This window comes from Protopterus annectens, chromosome 7.part1 (assembly GCF_019279795.1).
Source record: "Protopterus annectens isolate FY-2018-M chromosome 7.part1, PAN1.0, whole genome shotgun sequence".
NCBI classification, from domain to species: Eukaryota; Metazoa; Chordata; order Ceratodontiformes; family Protopteridae; genus Protopterus; species Protopterus annectens.
Window position 1 is genome coordinate 484,147,142 of NC_056740.1, and position 22,403 is coordinate 484,169,544.

Here is a 22,403-nt window from a genome sequence, read left to right on the forward strand (position 1 = left end):
CACCCATGCTACCCTCTCCCCAAAAAAATCATCAAGGAGCAGATTCTGTTAGTCCCCTCCAAAACTAGAAACACTACTCTCATGAGTCCTGCTGTAGTATGTGTGCTGGTTAGTGTTATGCACAAGTTAACCTAATCCCTCCTAAACATCTTTAGCCTTAGTGTGTTTCCATGCTGTGTGTTGGAAGTATGGACAGCAGTCATAATAGTGTCAATACATCCCATGACTAATCCACTAGACCTTTTAATGTTACTAGTTTCATGTGAGAGGTTATGGATCTCACTATTAATGAAACAATTAACAATGATATAGTTATCCTTTAAACACCTAGTCTAAACACATTTGGATTTGTGAAAGGTGAGTTTTGTCTACTCAGCTTGCTTGAATCCTTTGACAGGTTCGCTAAATCTGTAGACAAGAATCCAACTGACTATACTGCTTAGTTTAACCTTACAAAGGCCTTTGACATCATCCCTCACATGAAGAATCAGACACAAACTCTTCCAACTTAACATTAACCCATAAGTTGTCCTCTTGATAGCTAATTTGGCTTACTGATAGAAGTCACATTGTGAATATGGGGGGTGGGTACATCTTGTCAGATGAATATAAGTAGCAGTGTTCCACAAGGCTATGTTTAAGTCCACCTTCTTTTTGGTTTCTGTTTTTTTCAAAAGTGAAATCAGAGATAAGTGTGTGAGTAAGTGAGTGCAGATTGCTTCCAGCTGTAAAATCCCATTGTATCAGACCAATGAGCAGTGTGCCAGCCATGAATTTACTGTAAATGCCAAAAAATGCACTATGGTTATCTTTGGTAAAATCTCTGACTTATTCTCATACCAGATCACTGGTATCCCCCCCGACTTAAAAGAAACTCATTTATCAAAGACTTGGGTAACTATGTTGGTAGCGACTTCACTTTTGATCATATTATCTCAGTCTTGGTTAGAAAGCCTTTTGCTTGCACAACGTGTCTGGCAAGTTATCTCATTAAAGGTCAAAGAGCGTCTTGGTAACAGTATATTCATCAATAATTAGACCATACTTTTGTATACTGCCCCCTTGTGGGTGTACCTATATAGGCAACTGAAATAACTTGAAAGACTCTAAAGATTCTTAGGTAAAAGGCTCTCCTGATAGATTAAACATCCTGTTCTTCTATTCCATTTCATACAGACCCCTGGGAGATGACGTTTGTGTAGCTTATTGCGAAATGAAGGATCATATTCCATTTAATCTCCTCTACCTTCAGAAAACCAATTTAAACCTCCACTACTATCTATATATTACCAAAATACCATAGAACTACCCATGTTACTTACTTCCTTATCAAAAAATCCCCAAACAATTTCTACAAAATCCTTAAGTTTATGCAATATCCTCACCAACACCCCCTATTAGATGGTGATATTCATCCAAACCCTGGCCCCAGTACTAATATTCCCAATAACCAACACAACCTAACATCTCCTCTTATCACTACCTTAAATAGATCCTCTAACTCCCTCCAAATAGCTCACCTTAACATCCGTAGCATTAACAATCGAATTACCCACCTACATGCACTCTTAGAGGTGCACTCATTTGATATTCTCTGTATTACAGAGACATGGCTAAAGCCCTCAACTTTGGACCAGGAGATTACCCCTCCTGGATATAATATCTTGAGATGTGACTGTAAAACCAAAAAGGGTGGAGGTGTAGCCATTTTGTATAAATCTGAACTCCAAGTTTCACCCTTCAATGTGCTCCTACCATCAGATACTAATTCAGAAACTCTTAGTGCCAAACATCAAATCAACAACTCCAAATCCATCTATCTAATTTGCACATATCTCCCCCCTGGAAATAATATCAACACTCTTGAAAACCTACTCAGTTACCTCGCTACCCACCTACCTCAAGAAACCATTATATTAGGTGACTTTAATATAGACTGGGCTACCTGCAGTTCCCCTAATCCAACCAATCATATAAATCTTTACGGATTCTCACAAATTATAACCACTCCTACTAGAATCCATAAGCCAAGCAGTAAGGAAACCACTCTAGACTGGATCCTTATCAACAGCCACCTTGATACTTATAAACCAGGAACCCTTCCTGACGATATTAGTGACCACATGCTAACCTATATTATTAAACAAAGAATCCATAGCCCACTACTAATAATTTTAAACCCTCACGTTCCAAAAAAAATTTTAATCCAGAGAGCTTCCAAAATGAACTGAAAGCATGTGACTGGTCACCTATGTCTCATCTTCCACTTGATGAAGCAGTGACCTACTTTAACACTAGATTCCTTCAGATCCTAGATTACCACGCTCCCTATCAATCTTCCCGAATAAGGACCAAAATTGCCCTCTGGCTCACAAAACAAACTAGGCAAAAGATCCTCCTCAGAAACAAAATATGGGCCAAATGGAGAGACTCCAAATGTCCATCAGATCACCTTTACTTTAAACAGGTAAGAAATGCCACCAAGAAAGATATTCCTTCACCTCCAACAAACCCATCAATAAAAACCACAAAAATTCTGGTCTGGCATGAACAAACTTCTTCAGCCAGGGCACTCTAAAACTCCTGCCCCTTCAGGATTCAACCAAAATAACTCTAACCAAACTCCTGATGCCTTTAATAACTACTTTACTGAAGCCATTCGAACCCTAGCCAGTACTTTACCACCTATTACCACATCCCCATTAAATACCACTAAGACTCCATCTCCAACCTTTCAAATACAACCGGTACCTACATCCCTCATTTGCAAACTCCTCCAAAAACTAAAACCATGCACCCCCTCTGCTGACTGTCTTCCTGCTGAAGATCTGCAAATTGCAGCAAAAGCCATTGCCTATCCCATCTCCATCCTTATAAATAGAACAATTTTAGAAAGCAAAATCCCCTCCATTTGGAAAGTATCCCACATCATCCCTCTACATAAAGGTGGGGCATGTACTGAACTCTCCAACTTTCGGCCTATCGCCTTACTGTCTCCTATAGCTAAGATAATGGAAAAATGCATCCACAGACAACTACTTGACCACCTTCTCCAAAATAATCTACTGCCAACTGCCAACATGGCTTTAGGCCTTTCCATAGCACAACAACTGCCCTGCGATCCTTTTCTGACTCCATAAACAAAAATCGTAACAATAACACTTTTTCCTCTGCACTATTTATTGACCTTTCAAAAGCCTTTGATATGGTCAACCATAATATCCTTCTAGACATTCTAAAAGCCGAATTAAATTGGTTTAAATCCTATCTGGAAAACAGACAACAAGCAGTATTGTGGGATAATAATCTTTCTAAATCCCTCCCTGTGAACACTGGAGTACCCCAAGGCTCTATTTTAGGACCTCTACTCTTCTCATTGTTTATCAATGACCTACATACCAATACTCCTCAGGCCACCTGCATACAATATGCAGGTGACTCCACTTTAATTTGTTCAGCCAAGTCCATAGCCTCTCTCCAGTCCCTCACCTAAACTGTATTCAACAGTGTTGAAAATTGGTTCATGCAACACTGCCTCCTCCTGAACCCAAAAAAAACCCAAAATGATTGCTCTTTGCTCCAACTCATAAATCACCTCAACTGTACTTCACATTAACCTCCAACAATGCAACCGACATATCCCCAGATACTTCAACCCGTCTTCTAGGAGTAACAATTGATAATAACCTTAGTTTTGATAACCACATTAATTCTACAATAAAGTCTGTCAACAAAAAACTAGGCATCCTTTACAGAATCAAACCCTTCCTTTCCCCTTCAGACAGAATAACTATTGCCCAAACCCACCTTATCTCTACCCTATTCTATGCTTCTACAATATATACCAATCTAACAAAAAACAACCTCTCCAAACTTTCCACCAGTTACAATAACATAGCCAGATTTGCCACTGGCGCCACCTTTAGAACTCACCACTGTCTCACCCTAAAACAACTGGGATGGCTAGAACTGCAGAACCAACTAGTTTGTCAACAAATTGTTATCACCCAAAAGATCCTTTACCACCCTAATAATACCCTTATCCTCATAACCTGATTTCACCCTACAAAAATCTTGCAACACTACGCTCAGCTAATCAGCTTCTAGTTTTCACTATTAAATCAAATAACAAAGCTGGGGACTAACTTTTCACCAACTCAGTAGGTAAAATCTGGAACCAGCTTCCTACTGAACTTTCCTCCCTTGCTTCCACTACTCTTTTTAAAAAAACATCTTAAAGAACTTCTTAAAACTCACTGGCTTTGTCCCTGCTCTAACCCTGACTGATATCTCTTTCACCTTCCGGCTCTCTCTATACCTCTCTACTGTTTTATGTCGCCTATCTGTAATTAATAATTTCCTTCATAGTACTGGAGGAAGAAAAAAAATAATTCATGTTTTTGATCTTTGTATTTGATCTTAGCTTAAACCTACTAAATTACTCTGTAAAACTTTTGTTCTGACCAATGCAGCCAATAAACTGTAATTCACTTGACTATTACTATATATTGTATTCTTTGTCACTACTGATGTTTGGAGCTTTTCTCCCCGGGCCTCTACTGAAAATGGACATATATCCAGTTAGACTAGCCCGGTCAACAAATGTAAAATAAATACTTAAATGTAAGCATATATATTTCAAATGCATAATTAGCCCTTTCAACCACTTTCCATTAAACTAATAGAAAACTGATTTGTATGCATAAGTGTTTCTGAATCCTCACCCCTGATATGTTTTATTTATGTATGCCTGTGCAATGGATGACCCAGTGGTGTAGTTTTTCCCCTTTTTGTTTCATATTCTAAATATCTGTCAATTTCATTTGCATGCAAAGTTCTTTTTTTTTTAACTTTCGGCAAATGCATTAATTATTTTTACTCCAGTATAAGTTTAGTAAACTCAGATTTTTATACCACAGGTTAAAATATTTATTATTATTTGCTTGTAAAAAGTCTATGTAATATTAGCTGAGATTAAATTCAATGAAACTCTGATGTAGAATTTCTGATTAATGGCATATGCTTTCATCTTATTGTAAGTACCATTCTTTAGATACTGTCTGTCTGCAATTAAAATTATCAGTCCATTAATATTTTCTGATTGGTGGCCTGTAGTGGGGTTTTGAATGAATGCCTTTAATTATGAAAAAAAATACATTTAATAAAGCATTGATTGTGTTGTTCATATTTTCTTATCTTTGAAGAATATTGCTGTGTGATTTGGCCGTACTATTGGCAGAATATATATTTCTTTAGTTCTTACTACCAACTCCTTTTAGGAAATACATGATCAGGTCAAACAAATGCTCTACGGATTTACTCATGTATGCATGTATTTAATTAGTTATGCATTGAAATAAGTGCGTGTTGAAACATTTGTATTTATTTTCTTCCATTTGCATACTAATGTCTGATAAATGTACACAATTCTTTTTTAAACGCACTTTTTATTTATGACAATGAGAAGTTATAATTATAGAGCGTGTATTTCATAAGTCAGTATAGTATCATAAATTCCACAAAGAAGCATGCAGTAAGTTACTGTCTGTAAGTATATCATTTGTTTAAGAAATTGTATGATTTGAATAGTACACAGTTTGGGAATTTATAATTATGACTTTCCTGCCATTTCTGTTTTAGTTAGCACCATCCTATGTTTGGACATGCAAAACATGCTTCTAAATGTACCTTTTTGTAATGCAGCTATACCAACAGCTGTTAAACTTTGAATGTGTAATTATAGCTATCAATACCAAATTGATTTATTAATTATATTTGTCCTATAGTTTTTCTTGTATACAGAATACATGGACATTTATTTATTTTTTTAATTAAAAATCAAATTGCATTATTTTATTGGGTGACCTCCTCAGTGAGTCTGCATTTGGAGAAGTTACTACAGCTTATAAAATATTTCAAACATTTATCTGAGTTTCTGCTTATATAATATATGTTAGATAAGTGAAAAAATTAGTGAATATTTGCTGTCTGTAATATTTCATTATTTCACTGAATTTGTTTGTGCTCTTAAATGACAGTATTTGGGCAAACTTTATATGTATGCCTATTTCTTTATAAAATAGTTGGCCCCTTTCTAGACTACTGAGATGACTCATTTTTACTCAAACCTTTACAAGTGTGGCTATTTTTTGGTGAGAATGTTGTAATTCAAGTGGTTAGTTTTGTGGGTTAAATTAGTTTGATGGGTCCCTTATGGGGTCTATATTATAACATTGAAGTTCTCTAACATCGAATGTTATAATATTGAACCCATAATGTCGAACGCTGAAAACAGCGAAGGTGCAGGATATCAAATTTTTTCCCAGGGAAAGAATTCAGTAAGCCGTTGCTGTGGCTTCGCTGTTTTCAGCATTCGATATGTTGGAGTGTTATGGGTCGTGTTCAGGTAAGTGTGCGATTGTGTGTAGGTTAGGGTTAGGGGGCGGGTTAGGGTTAGGGAGCGGGCCAGGTAAGTGTGCGGTTGTGTGGACGTTAGTGTTAGGGCGCGGGTTCAGGTAAGTGTGCGATTGTGTGTAGGTTAGGGTTACGGGGCGGGTTAGGTGAGTTAGGGTTAGGGCGCGGGTCAGGTAAGTGTGCGATTGTGTGTAGGTTAGGGTTAGGGGATGGGCTAGGTGAGTTAGGGTTAGGGTGCGGGTGAGGTGAGTGTGCAATAGTGACGGACCTTAGGGTTAGGGTTGGGTTAAGGTAAGTGGATAGTTAGTACTGTATGTATAGTTTATCTGTAGGATTTTAAGTGTATGTGTGTGGATGGCTGTTTTTTGTGTGTGTTTGTGCTGTGTGTATGTTTCTCGGAATAGCAAATTTTTTCCCTGGGAGAAAATTCGCTGTTCTGACTGTTCGATGTTTTCACACTTCGGTGTTTAGGGTTCGATATAATAACATTTGATGTTAGAGAACTTCGATGTTATGATATAGACCCCTCTTATGCAGGCTGCAATTTTGACTTTACTAAATAGTGAGTTATCAGAGTATGTATTTTCTCATTTTGGTCCTTTTAATCTGGGACATGCAGGGAATGCTAGTGAAATCCTGCATGATCTGTCTTTTAGTTTTCTAAATTAATTTTGGAATATTTATTATAAGGATGCCGTTATTTCTACTTTATGATGCAATTTTTTTTGCTCACCTTTAAAGATTCCATGCATTTGTTTCTGTTGTGTATAATATGACACTTTTTGTTAATATTAGCGGTTTTATCAGTACTATGTTGTTTAATCTTCTGTTCAGAGTTTTAGTCCAGTAAGCTCTGCTGATAGAAAGTGTAATTTGTGGATGGTAGCTAAGGCCCATCATAGAATTCTTACATCATCTTTGTTTGGGTGTTAGTAACACTGGCTGTTTTCTGTACAAGCGCCATTGGATGCTGTGACAGCTATTCCTCACTTGCTCCTTTCATTTTATTTTGTTTAAATTACTTTCAAAGAATAATTATTTGCTGTAGCTGAAACAAACTAGAAGTGGAAGTCTTCAGTGTGGATCTAGGAGTTGCTTCATGAACTGACTTATTAAACTGATCTTAAGGACTTACGTGAGTACCTGAAATGGCTCACCAGGTACAACTGCAATGTGTAAAATAGTACGTGGTAGCTTTTGCAACCCTTGTATTTTGAAGACTTTCTTCCACCAGCTACAACAGACACTTGATAGGCTTTATACATTGTTTGAAAATCCATCTTCAGAAGAAATGTTTTTTTCATGTCTTAAAATGAAATTGTTTACAAAGTAGAAGAGAAAGAAATATATTTTTGCAAGTGGTGGTACATTCACCATAAGAAGTTAATGACTATTAATGCTCTTCTTCGGAGAACTGTACCAGAGGAGATGGAAATCAATATTACACAGTTTAACATGGTGTCTGTTTACTTTAATTTGTAATTTTAAACTCCTAAACTGAACTTTTATCTGTGTTGTTAGTTTTTTCCAGAAAGTGCTCCTATAAATGGCAAAACAACATTAAATCTGTGTGGCTGGAACTTTGTGTCCCCCAAGGGACCACCGATTAGCCCAGCAACCCACCACATCCAGGTTGGAACAAGATCATGCAGTGTGGTACCTTCAGAGAGTAAGGAAGACAGGTAAGGAAGTAGGCCTTATAGTGTTTTAAAATTCACTGACTAGATTTGCTACATCCTGAAATAAGAAACCAGCCTAAGACAGCAGTGACCAGAATGCTTACTGAAAACAGAAAGAATTGACTTATTACCTAAAATTTTTCACCAGGTTCTTTCATCTAAAGTAGCTGTAAACAAGAAAGAGGCTTGAAACATGCCAACAACTGATCTTACTAAAGATTCACAGTGCAGAACAGTAGTGTTTCTTAGGTGGTCAGAGAATGCATTATGCTGGTTAATAGAAAAAAGTGCATGTGTGTATGTGTGTGTGTGTGTGTGTGTGTGTGTGTGTGTGTGTGTGTCTGTGTGCAACAGTTATATGAATGTTTATAGATGTGTAGCTATTTCCTTGGCATCTGAACATATTGGATTCACTTGTTATGTCATCCACTAAATGAAGCCATATTCTAAAAATGAGCAATTACTTGGAATTACAGGACCTGTTTAGTTTTAATAAGTTGTTTGAAACTATTGTTGGAGGTACTAAAGAATCTGTGAAGCACACGCTATTGCTCTAGGTCAAGAATATGAAGAAGAACATTTTCAAATGCTAACCCTGATAAAACAAACTGTTTTTGGTGGGAGCTCCCTACCTTCCGAATGAATACCCTTCTACTTAATATAAGCAGCTCTGACAGAAGGGAGATTTCTGTGTGCAGCAGGGTCTATATTACAACGTCGAAACATAATATCAAACACCAAATGAGCAACACATATTCATCAAAATGCATTTAAGCGATTCGATGAATGCTTTACAGGGCAAAGGTGTAGTTGGATAACTACAGTGTGTTGCCCTTTTTTTCCACTGTAGCGCGATCTTGGAGTTGGTATATTTAGTTAGTGGGTGTGGGGGGGCTAATAAATCATAGCCCAATGTCAGGAAACAATGGAACAAAGGAATTAATAATAAAGATGCTATGTGATGATTAAATTAATACAGAAATAAAAAAAGACTTCCATAAAACATTCAAGTCAGCATCATAGTAGCAATAAAAAAGAAATAAAAAATATCAGTGCTAGCTTCTGGGCAATGTTTCCCTTAAGTGTTTCATTGCTATTTCACTACTGTTGTATTAAATATTTAAAATAGCAAGTTATGTGTTGCAGTTCAACCTGTCATTAAAATCATTAAAACCAGCTGATTAACTATACAGTTAAACACAATGCGTTCTTGCTATAACAGTGTTAAAAATGTGTATGTTTTATGCGCAATACCTTTCAGAAGCAATGTTGGTGAAACAAATCAAGTGTCAAATTTCTTAATTTTATTTCTGTATGCCTGTATCTGTGAGGTGTGGGGGGGGCTATGGTTTATTTATTTTATTTATTTTATTTTACATTTGTTTACTGGGAAAGTCTGACTGGACACAGGTCCCTTTTCAGCGGAGGCCCAGGGAGAAAAGCTCCAATTAATACATAATGTTTACATAAAAGTCATAAAATCACATGAGAATAACATACAAAGCATGACACTGCAGTACAAGTAATACATAAAATAAAATGGGTCTATATTACATAATCAAAAAATAATTTCAGAGAACAGGATTTAATATCGAAATGCACTTCATCGAACTCAGTCTTGTAGGGGCTGCACCCCCCACCCCCTGGTAATTAAATATACCAACTCCGAGATCACACTACAGTGATGAAAGGGCAAATTTTCCAATCTTCACTGTACTGCAATCTCACTATCAACAGCTCGACAAAGTGCATTTCGATATTAAATCCCATTCGCTGAAATTATTTTTCGATTACATAATATAGACCCAAATAAAATCAACATGAAATGCAATAGTACATAAAATAGCACATATAATATAAATGAATATAAATACACAGAAAAAATAAATGACCAGAATACATGCTATCATGTAGATTCTGCAGTCAGTTTAAAAGTAGAACTGGAGTACAATGGCATAGTGTAGAGTGCAGGAGTACATAAAATGGGTACTGTAAGATAGAGAGGCTAGACTGTATGTTAGGTAGTACATGTAATACATCCCCTGGCTCTAAGGACATTTAATTTTAATATCTAGTTCTACATAGTTGGAAACCAAAAATGCTAGTCAAGCTTTTTATACTGAGTTATTGATGGTGAAGTAATGGTGTTGAGCCAGTTGAGTGTGAGCATAAGGGTTTTTAAGTTGAGGGTGTAATATTTATGAGGTGGGGATAGGTTGTCAATTTATAGTTTGTCCTGGGAGGTTACAGGAGCATAGGCAGCTATTTATAAAGTGAGCCTTGAGGAGTTTTTTAAATTTTGTGGTGAAGGTATTGAAGGTCAGGGTGACAGGGTAGGTTATTCCATGCTTTTGAGATGGAATAGCCAAACAGAGATTTCCCAGCTTCATTATTATGTTTGATGACTTGTAGTTGGTTTTGGGTTGTTGATCTTAGGGTTCTTGTTGTAGAATAAGGTGTAACTAGCTTTTGGAGTGCTGGGATTTTAGTGGGGTGGTAGAATAGCTTATGTGCCAGTATTAATTGGTTGTGTTTTAGTAGGAGAGGCAGTTCTAACCAGTTCAGCTGTTTGAGTGCTACATAGTGGTGTGTCCAAAAGGGGTTTCAGTAGCAAATCTAGCGATTTTGTTGTAACTAGATTCTAGTTTGTTTAGGTTGGTCTTGCGAATGTTGGTCAGTATTGGGTTAGCATAGATTAGGGTGGACAGTAAATCTGTCCTAGCTATGGTAACTTTAGTTTGCTTAGTGAGATATGATTTATGCCGATAGAGGAGTCTGAGTTTTTTGTGTGCATTTTTAACAGTCTGGGCGATATGAATATCAAATCTGAGGTTATTGTCTATTTCTACCCCTAAGAGTTTGGTATGGGAGGTGGAGGTGATCATGGTATTATTCAAGGAAGTTATCAAATGGAGAGGATTTGCCTGGTCCGAAGATGAGAAGTTTTATTTGGATTTAAGATAAGTTGGGAGTTGCTGAACCAAGTCTCTGCTAGGGAGAAGCATTATTGGGTTAGTGTGTGGGCTGCACATATATGAGTGGTGTCGTCTGCATGTTGAATGACTGAGGCATTGGGTGTGGCGGTGGAGAGTTGGTTAGTAAATAGAGAGAAGAGTAATGGGGTGGGTATAGAGCCCTGGGGTACTCCTAAGGTTACTGGTAGCAAAGGGGGTAGTTGATTTTGTCATAGCACTGCTTGTTGTCACCCTGATAGGTAGTTTTTAAACCATGAGATGGAGGGGATGCTCATATTATATGCAGTGAAAACCACTCCACATTGGTGGTCATTGATTTAACTACTGTTGTACCCTCATCCTCAAAAAACAGAAATACACAAGAGAGAGGGTGGGCCACTCTGCTCTTCCCTTCTTTGTCAGTTGCTCCAGCTTCCATTTCTCCTTCTACACCTGCTGAAAAGGAATGTAATTGACTCTGCTATCCCATCCTGCATATCAATGCCATCATGCCTTCTGGGATACCTTCCATGTGTCTGACGTTATCAGTGTTTTATTAGACATGACAGCCTTAATGAGATTACATAATGCTGATTGTTATGGGATCACATCATGACTGGATTGTGATCCCATAACAGTGGATTGTGTAGCTTTACTAGTCTCACAGAACCGTAGAAAATGCAAGGCCAGATCTCTGTTCCTAATGTTTGCTGGACTGTTTGATTTGTGAAGATGTAAGAGGTCATGGACTACTGGACCTCTAATGGCCAAAAAGCAAGCCAAAAATTACCCATAAGGAGGCACTAAATGTAGGGATGGAGCCTCTGGTCTCTCCTGGTAGCTCAGGCCTTGTAGACTGCTGATGTTTCTTTGCTAAGGAACTTTGTGGTCTCCAACTGCTTTATATGTCTAGTAAGATACAACCCAAGAAGGGCAATGTATTCAGTGCTAGACTTGGTCAGAGTAGAATATTAAAGACTTCCTAGGATGTAGAGGAGATACCCTTGGTGATCAGCTATGCCAGACAGACAGACTTCCTAACCACTGTTTCAACATGGTAACCAAAGGAAAAGGAATTATCTGCTCATACCCCAAGGTCTCTCTCAACATCTTCATTTTGGAGTGGGGTGTAGTCTATACTATAAGCTGGGTGAAGGAATTGCCTATCAAAATGTAACAATATTGCACTTTTTTCACATTTCATTTTAGCCCATTTTTCTACACCAGCTATTAACATATGTCAGTTCAGTGACTGCATGCCAGAGGAGGCTTTGATGATGGCACCCAGTTTACAATCATCCACAAGTTTGGTTAACCAGAGATTTTACTTTTTGATCTGGTGATGAGAGATGTTTACACTAAATAGCAGAGGTCCCAGCATGGGCCCCTGAGGGACTCCACTGATCACCTTCATGCTCTCTGAGGATGCGCCTACCAACTTACCATGTGATTTCTGTCCCTCAGCAAATTTGCTCCCCACCTAACTATACATAAAGATCAATTTGGAGCACATGTAGCTTGATAATTATGCTATTATATGGTATGGTATGGTATCAAATGCCATGGAGTGGTCAAGATATGCTGTATGGACAGCAAAATCATTGTAAATGGCTTGCTTTACCCTCACAAATATGTTTACCAGGGTCATTAGACAATATCTACCTTTAACAAAGCCAAAGTGCCGATGATCAAGTCTCTTAACAATTTTAATATTGTAGCTTATCAGGTCAGTTATGACCCATTCCTTCTCCTTGCAGATGATACTGGTCAGGGTAATGAGTCTGTGGTGGGGTAACCCTTGTGAAGTGGCATCACAACCACTGTACACTATACCTCTGGGGCAAAACTAATGGCCAAGTTCAGGGTGAATGACTGTTTTACTAGGTCCACCAGCACATATTTATCACTGTTCAACCAGCAGCTGCATTGCATAGTTTGTGTGGCAAAACAAAGGCTGTTACTATGTAAAATGTGCTGTTCATGGTTGTTCAGGGGTGGACCTTCAGAACAGCTTGGGGTAGTACGGTTATCCCTCTGCAAGACAGCCCCAAGTTTTTTCAAAATGCAGCTTGATGTTTGCACTGCTATTACACATTGTAGATTAAAGGCAGGGACATGGAGGGTGGCAGAATGCCAGTGGTGTTGGGAAGCTATACCAGCATCTCTGTCCAGTGTGATGTGATGTCAAGTTAATTGTTTTAGAGTAGATTTTGTATCTCATGTGTCATGTATTAACATGTTTTATATGTCATTTTGTGACAGCTCTTTTTTTTTTTACTTTTTTTTGTAAAACCCTGTTGTCGATCTTTTGTGTGCTTACCACATAATGCATTACTGAGCATATATGCATAACTGGACCTCTGACGAGCCTTGCAAATGTTTATATTATGAATCTGTATATGAATAATTTGTACTGAGAGAAGTAATGCCATTAAAGGAGCTGCATATGGTGTGCAATCTGTTGTTTATCTAGTTTCTGTCTTAAAAAAAAAATCATGTAGCTTCATTTACTGTGATTCAGACCTCCTGTCATTAGGAGGGGTTTTACACAAAGATTTGTAAGGTGCTGCTATGAAGATTGTGTTTAGAAGTAAGATACTTCTGTAAATCTGGAAGCTAGTAATGGAAGTACAAAGCATACAGGCGATACGTACATACATGAGAAGGAAAAGGGTAAGTAAAGATGATACTATCGTTAGAATGAAGATACGAGGGTGGAGCATTGCTCTCAGGGCACGCTAATATCCCCAAAGTAAACTGGAAGTCCTAGGTTGCAGTCACAATTTGGGGGGAGTGGTCTGGGAGGTTAAAGTACTGAGAAACAAAAGTATTCACTGGGTATTAAACTTTTTCAACATAATTTATTTATTTACTTATTTATATTTTGTTAACAGGAATGTGCGACTGGTGAACCCCATTTGAAGCAAAGACCCATGGAAAAAAGTTCAATAACAAAATAACCACTAAATAAGAAAACAAGAAAATATACCATCTGTACATTTCTCCTAACACATGTACCACTTAAACAAACATTAACAAAATGTAATATCATAAAACTAGGGCTAGAAATGGCATGCATTAGTAGTAAAGCTTGTAATGACACCCCTGGGTGAAAAAGAAAACTTGTTAATGACTTGACTGTTATTGATAAAATGTTACATTCAGAGTTTTTCTTTTTTAAGTTCTTGTTACTTCCCTCCCTTCCAACCATCACCCCCTTCAAGGGTTCTTCAGTCCATTTGTTTCCTAGGGAGAAGATAATTTCCAATATCTGCAGATGAATACTACAGGTAAATTAAAATGCAGTACCTTATAACCTAATATGAATAAGTTCAGAGCAACCTCTGTGAGAATGTCAAAGAACAAAGGTGTGGAGCTGAAGAGATGGAGGAAGACGAGGGAGAAGAGAACTAATGAAAGGACTGTAGAACGAGTAGGATAAACTAAGGTGGAGATATGGGGATAAAATAAGTACATCTAATTGGAGTATATGTGCTAGCCAATAGTGATTCAAAATGAAACTTCTTAACCAATCACTTGTTTAATTCAGTGATTGTCCTAATAGAGACATAACCAGTGTCCATTGCTTTCTAGGTATTTAATCTTGCTTTATGTAACTGCTGATTCTGGGTGCTATTTAAAATGACATGTTGAAATGTTTGATAAGGAGGTTTTGGAAGATATTATATGGCTGTTTGTCATGACTGAGTGTTCTCCGACAAGTTTTTTTTGTCAATTGGCCGTTTGATTAGTAGTTTTAAGAATAGACTATTTTTAGATATGCAAGGCATTTGCAAGCAGGGTAGTGCTTTGGAGCTGCCTCGGTCTTGATATAATTCTTTCTACTATTGCTGTTTTAAACAAAAAGAGAACATGTATTCTCTGTGGGCATGGCCAGTGGGTTTTTTTTTTGATAGGTTGATTCCCTGAAAATGCACATTTTATTGGAATAAATATTAGAACCACTAGAAAGCTGATATCAAGTATTTTATCCAATTGCGTGGTTAACATTGTGATTGGCTAAATAGATGAATAATTAGTGCTCATTGGCTACAAGATACTTATCACAAGTTTATGCCACTACTAGTTGAAAGAGTTGGATATGATTATGGTAGTGAGTGAAATTATTTAAAAGGATGTAATATTATCAAAATTTAGTTTGAAGTGCTTCCTTGATAATGTTGCCACATAGAAAATCCCTGAGTTATCAGACTGAAAAGGCACATTTTATTGGAATATGTATTAGAACCAGTAGAAAGCTGACATTGAGAGTTTTTTTTCCAATCGATTGGTTAGCATTGCAATTAGTTAAATAGATGAAGAATTAGTGTTCATTGGTTATAAGATACCCATCACAAGTTTATGCCACTACTAGTTGAAAGAGTTAGATATGATTAGGATAGTGAGTGAAAATATTAAAAAGGATGTGATATTATCAAAAGTTAGTTTGAAGTGCTTCCTTGATAATTTTGCCAACTAGAAAGTCCCTGAGTTATCGGACTTAACCAGTAACAAGCGGCTTTCAGACCGCTGATGTAGCTATTGGCTGAAACTGTTTTTGATTTTGATGATACGAGATTTTTTATTTGATATTGCTACGCTAGGTGTAATCATAAGGTCACTACTACAAGAAAAACATAAAGGCGCTCTAATAAATTGAAAGGGATTGCTATTAGCAATACATTTTAACAGTAACATACTGAAAAGACTTGTTTGTGTTTCTGGTCGAGTCTCGATAATTTGAAATGCACAGTCTGATTAGATTTATAATCAGTGTTTTATGCCTATAAACAATTCATTTAGCTATATGTTTTCTAAAAGTTCATAGAGAATAGAATGAATTGTGACATCCAATAGTATTTGGAGATAAGATCATTTTAGCGTATTAAAGTATCCAGTTTTTTATTGGCGACTATGTGAAAATTTTTTTGCTGCTATGTGTCAATATTGTTTTGAAAGATTTTAACTAATTATTTTATGACACATGGTTAAGAACACTTTGAGCAATGTATTTTAATAGGATAGTTATAAGACAAATAACCTGATTAAAAAAAGGTTTTTAGAAACATCCTATTTTTATGTATGTCATGCTTCAAGAAATTTTATAGGATGCTATGTATATAAGGCAGATATTGGACATGAAAGGCGTATTTTAAGCTAAGTTGCCTAAAAAGAGTGATTTAACAGGGATACATTGTTTTACAGCATTACTCTAGTTATTGTCTTTTGATTGGCTGTTAGACCGTAGGTCTTCATTCTAATAGGACATGTTTTTGTATAACATTATGTGATTGGTAGGTTAGAAAATTAAGATCAGCAATTATGCATAGTTAATTTTTAGATTGCTTATTAATTACATCTCGTTGTTTATTGAATGTTTTGTTAAATGTTGCAAGTATATAAAGCTGTGTTTTCAGTGTGTTTTATGGTCCGAAGAAGCAACTGTGAGTCGTGAAAGCACTTACCAGTTAATAAAAGTTTAACGTTCTAACCTGGCCGCGTGTCAGCTCTTCAGTATTTATTTTATATTAACAGTAGTATTTTCATTCAGTTTTACTAATGAGTCGCTAATGCAAGCTGCTGGTGTAATTCTTTGGATTTTTTTTTTTATATTTTAAAGTTAACTGTCTTAGCATTGTTTAATTGTGGCAGTCACATGTAAAGGTGATAAGGTGTGGTCAGTATCTCAGGCATTTATAAGTGTAACCTTGGTATTATGAAACAGACATCCTTTAATTTGTCAGTTATGCCTTTATGTTGAATAGTGTTAGATACCTCAGTAATGTTAAGAAAAGTAGCTTGCACTGACACTCCATCATGTACTGCTGTTACCTCTTTAAATACCACAAGAGTTGAAATACAGTTTCCCCTCCTAACAAACTCCTACTGTTCTGTACTTTACAGAATTATTTTGGATCACCTTCATATGTTCAGGGGGTCATAGGTAAGTACTTGGCAATCGGTCTACAGACCATTTCAAGCCTAGCCAAAAAACCCTGTTCAAATTTTTTCTCTGGCCTCAAGGAGGGTTAAGACAATATAGACCATGAGAGATTTTGAGGCTGTTCATCCAATTATCTATGTTTTCCTTGAAGGTAGCAAGGGTACTACACTGCTTGACAGGTAGTGGAAGTTTGAACCAGAGGTGAGGGATACATTGGGATATGAATCCATACAGCCCATCTGTCTTACATATCTGCTAATGAAGGTTTAGTTCCTTTAACCGAGTATTTAATATACTACTAGTTCTATGAAGGAATAGGAGGTCAAAAGGTCAAATAGACTTGGATCTTTCATGACACAAAAGACTGGGCATAGATCTGCTTGGACCAAGAGACTGAGTATAGAGAAAGAGCTGTCAGTCTCTCCTGTTAACTAAGATTTTTGAGACCACTGATCTTTTTATTTTATTTATTTATTTATTTAACATTTGTTTACTGGGATAGTCCAGCTTGGAATGAGCCAATTTTTAGTGGAGGCCCGGGGAGAAACACTCCAGATGCTTGTCTTTATTTATGAATCTCTGAGGTTTCTCAAGTTCTGTGATATGTTTAGATAAATACACACCAGAATGTGCATTATATTCAGTAATGGATCTGATAAGATATGAGTAAAGGGAAACTGAGACTTCAATGGATCTACTGGATATGCCTTTGGAAATTAGATGGGCCAGATAAAAAACTTTCTTAACTGCTGTGGAGAAATGATGGCCAAATAAGGAGAAATGAAGAATACCCAGATCCCTTACATCAGTGTCTGATTGGAGGGGTGCATCTCCTGAACTGTAGGTGAAACTGTTTTGTTTACCAAAATGAACTATGCTACATTGTGTTACATTTAATTTGAGACCGTTGTCCTTGAACTAGTTGTTAACATGGTCCAAGGCATGTTGGAGCAATTGCTGAGTTAGCTGAAGATTGAATAACAACACCAAATTTACAGTCATATGCAATTTTAGTTAACCATAGGCCAGAAATGCTGAGAAATATATGCCAAATAAGACATGACTCAAAACTGAGCCCTGTGGTACACTACAGGTAGCTGTTTTGCTTTCAGAAGTGTTACCTGCTATTCTAACTACATGGTTTCTGTCAGACAACCAGTTAGCTGTCCATCACAGAAGGATTTATATTCAGATTTACTAGTTTGTCAGTAATGCCTTCATGGTGAATATAGTTAAAGGCCTTGGCTAGGTACTGATATGCTGTAGGTACTGTATAACCACTATCCACTGCTTTGGTTACGTTTTCAAAGAAATTAATAAGGTTAAAGAGGCAGGCCTTTCCTTTGATAAAGCCAAATTGATGAGGGTCCAGGGCTGAGAGATTTTCCTTGTCCAGATTAATGAAGTCTGAGATAATGGGCTACATGTGACATTAGCGAGACTAACGGGTCTGTAGGTACCAGGGTCCATGGTTGGGATACCCTTGTGTAATAGCATTATAGTAGCTGTTTTTCAGGCTTTGGGAATGTAACCAATGGAGAGGCTTAAATTAAAGAGATTCAGTAAGGGGTCAGAAAGGCCATATTTGGCACTGATAGTCAGGCAACCTAGTAAGTTGTCAGGGACCATGGATGAAGTATTCTTTCTTTTTGAAAGGGCTGAGAGAACTTGTTCCATAGTAATTAAAATGGCGTGGCTGGAATTGTTGAACCAGTGGAATAGTTATAACCGTAAGTGGAGTTAAATTTACAGTTTGTTAATTAGGATGCTAACTATTTCCTTTGGGTCACAAAGTGTAGTATTATTGTGGACTAGCTCTGAACACTGTTGGCTGTCAGTTCTTAACTTCCTGACATGGTTAAAGAGATTTGCAGTTATTTTTGGTTTTAGTGGCTATTTTAAGTTCATACTCAACTTTGAGCTTCTTATTCGCGGTGGTGGTGCTGCGGTAGCGTTGTCGCCTCACAGTAAGACGCTGTTTGGTTCGATTCTCAGCTAGAGCGTCTTCTGCGTGGAGACATGCGTGAATGGGTGTACCTTTGTTGAAGGTTGTGCATCAGGGCTGGCAACTCGGTACGTAAAAATCAACTGCCAATCATTAGCGGACCGGAGTTCTGCTGTGGCGACCCCTAACTGGGAAAATCCAAAAGACACAAGACTCAACTTTGACTTCTTAATGGTTTCCTTAAGCTCTTTTTTAGTTTGCTTAAGTGTGCTGTGAAGGTAGGTGGGTCCAGTGTGATTCTTTGATTTTACAAAGAATACCTGATCAGGCTGATACGTTAAAATTGGTGGAGTCTGATGTGACACCCCCCTTCCTTTTGTGACCAGATGCTGACGGCTTGTTACCTATAGGTCAGGAAGGCCATATGCTGTCATTTTTTTTAGTGCGACAGAGAGGAGTTTATGTAAGTTTTACCTGAGATCAACTGTTTTTATTTGTTAACCAGGTAAGTCCTGGAAAAATGCCTCTTTACAGCTTTACAGAGGCAACCTAGGAGCACTGCTTGGTTAAGTGACTTACTCTTTGTCACTGTAGGTAAATGGAGGTTAAGGGAATCAAACCCTTTACTAGACAGATCAGCTCATTAACAGCAGTAGGACTCTGCGCCAACTGTTTCCTGGTCTAATTGAACTGGAGTTTTTAATTTTACTTGTGGCAATAGTTACCCCATCTGTAGTTGTAGCACATTTGAGATATGTCTTTGTTTTTTGTGAAGTCTGCATATTCATTTTCTGCAAGTCCCTTTGCTATGACTGACAGCCGGATGACGACATCAGTGTTAATGGTAAAATGTTACATTGTGTGTTTTTAATGATAAAATGTTACATTGTGTTTTTTTTTTGTGTGTGTTCTTTTTCTCTACCTCCCTCCGTTCCAACCATCAGCCTCTCTTCAGTGACTCCTGAGTCCATTTGTTGACAGAGAGAGGGGATTTTCAAACATCCTCTGGGCAAGAGCTAGCCAAAGGAGCCATGATACAGGCAGGCAGGCATAAAGGCTGTTTTTGCTCCACCCTGCTTTTCTGCTTTTGCTCTCCCACAGGGACTGGAAACACCCTCATCTCAGTTTAATGATGGTCTGGTTTCCCAGACTGAAGCCTTCCTTGTTTATGGGAGGATTGTAATTGTCTCCAGACCAGAGAAATACCTACTGCTCCTGCCTGCATTCAAAGTTTTTGCTTTTCAGTTCTTATAAGCTCATAGTATCTTTGGAGGTTACTAGGCTAACTGTCCTTACTCTTTTTTTAAGCATAGCCATTCATACCCCACTTTCCTAGTTATCAATGGCCATGGGTTAGAATGGCTTTGGTATATGTCTGTGCCTTAGGACATCTACAAAATGTCCCTATTCTTAAGGGCCACAGGGGACAAGCCACGGCTGAATTTGTGATTTCCCATTCATTGGTCCAAAGTGAGCTTGAATATGCTTTTGGGAGAGCTCTGTTTCAAATGAATGAGGAATCTGTTCCAGAGAAGGGGTAATATCTGAGACACACAAGTGTCACTCCAACATGTTTTCTTTATGCCACAGACAAGGTTTAGATCCTTAGATCACATAATTCGAGTGCTGTTTGTTTTGCAAATGTGTAGCAGATCCATCAAGGCTGAATCAGAAAATGCATCGTAGGTAAGGCATAGATGGCCCCTCAGTAATCTGTACAAGGAAGAGTACAGGGACAGGGCTTTGAGGTGGCCTGAATAGGGCATATTATTTACACCCTGTAATCTTTTAGTGAGGTACCTCTGTGGCTGCTACTGTTGTTGCAGATACATAGACAACTACATGCTGAAGCGGGCTTTGTACTCGACTGTTGACTAATGAGGGATGGATGTTGGTATAATGGGAGTTGGGGTTAGTACTGGGAATGGGAGGGAAATTGCCTAGGTTCAAAAAGGCCCAGAAGGACAGCTAGCCTAGTAATTAGCTATGAACCTATGAACCTATGAGTATAGTGGGGTTATGACCTCCTTAGATCTGGATTCCATGTCCAGCCACATGGTGATCCAAGTTCAAGTTACTGTCAGCCTGAGTTTCCAAGTCCCTAACCACTGAGTTTTCTCTTAGGGGAGTGTTACCAGTGTTGTAATTTGCAGGGAGATCATCTTCCCAAAAAGTATAATTACACAATTTTGCATTGGGTTTTAGGCCATAGCTCCGGCACCAGTTATTTGTCTGGGTCAGACCTTACTGGAGGATATCTACATCTTTGGGAAATTTATTGATTGCACTCAGCTTGCAGTTGTCAGCAAGTTTGGCCAGCCAATGGCCCTCTACATTTGTCTTGAGGTTCCAGTATCCAGCCCTGTGGGACACCACTAGTAACAGGCCTCTTGGTGGAGGTAGATTCCCACACCCTAGCTTCATGAGCCCTTTGGCTATCCATAACATAGGTGATACATGGCTTTATGCCTAAATTTGTCAGTTTGTCTATAGTACCTGAGTGAGGTATTCTGTCAGATGCCTTTGCCATGTCAAGGTAGGTAGTATGAAACATTTTGCCCTCGTCCATGGCCTTAGTGACCTTCTTGAAGATGTGCGCCATCTTTAGAAGGCCTGACTTGCCCTTGACAAACTGAAGTATGATGGGTCCAGCGTTTGAAGATTTCCAATGTCTTTAAGTATTAGGTCCATGATAGTTATTTCCATGACCTTGATAATACGAGTAAAATTTATGGGTCTGTAGTACCTTCTCTGGGTCTATTGATGGTCCATCTTTGTGTAGAGGGATAACCATTGCAGTCCTCTATTCCCTAGAGATGAAGCTGGTTTGGAGGTTGTGGTTTGAATAGGGATTCTAGTGGTCCTGACAGGTCATGTTTCAAGCTATTTAGCAGGCATCCTGAGATGTTATCAGGATCCATTGATGCAGTACTTTTAGCTCTGGAGACTGCAGCACTAGCATATATCTGATTTTTGTGAAGTCTGGACAAATTGTTTTTTTTCAAGTGCCTTTGCTATGACTCCCAACTGGGTGATGACATCACCATTATGAGAAAATGTGGCATTCAGATTTTTGCATTTTTTCTTCTGCAGTGTCAGTGGTGTAACAGGTAGCATACTTGCATTGGGTGCAGAAGGCTGTGGGTTCTATTCCAATACGAGGTAGATCAATTGCTTACACTGCTGTGCAGCATATGGGGGGGGGGGTGCTGTCCTTCAGATGAGATGTTCAACTGAGTCCATATCTGCTTGGGGGGGTGCTGTCCTTCAGTTGAGATGTTCAACTGAGTCCATATCTGCTTGGGGGGGGGGGTGCTGTCCTTCAGTTGAGATGTTCAACTGAGTCCATATCTGCTTGAGTTGGTGGTAGCTCAGGTGGATATAGAAAGTCCCAGAGCATTTATCAAAAAGATTAGGGGAAATTCCCTGATACCCTGCCCAGCCAAAATTCCCCTAATAGAATAACT

General features: G+C 38.1%; 1 protein-coding gene across 1 annotated transcript in view; it reads left to right on the forward strand.

Annotated features, from left to right (window-relative positions):
* Positions 1-22,403, forward strand: part of MST1R (macrophage stimulating 1 receptor) — a 1,081,737-nt gene that overhangs the window by 865,310 nt on the left and 194,024 nt on the right. The window contains exon 6 of the mRNA XM_044078935.1: positions 7,936-8,096. Coding sequence (XP_043934870.1) covers positions 7,936-8,096 — 161 coding nt within the window. The remainder of the gene's footprint in view (positions 1-7,935; positions 8,097-22,403) is intronic.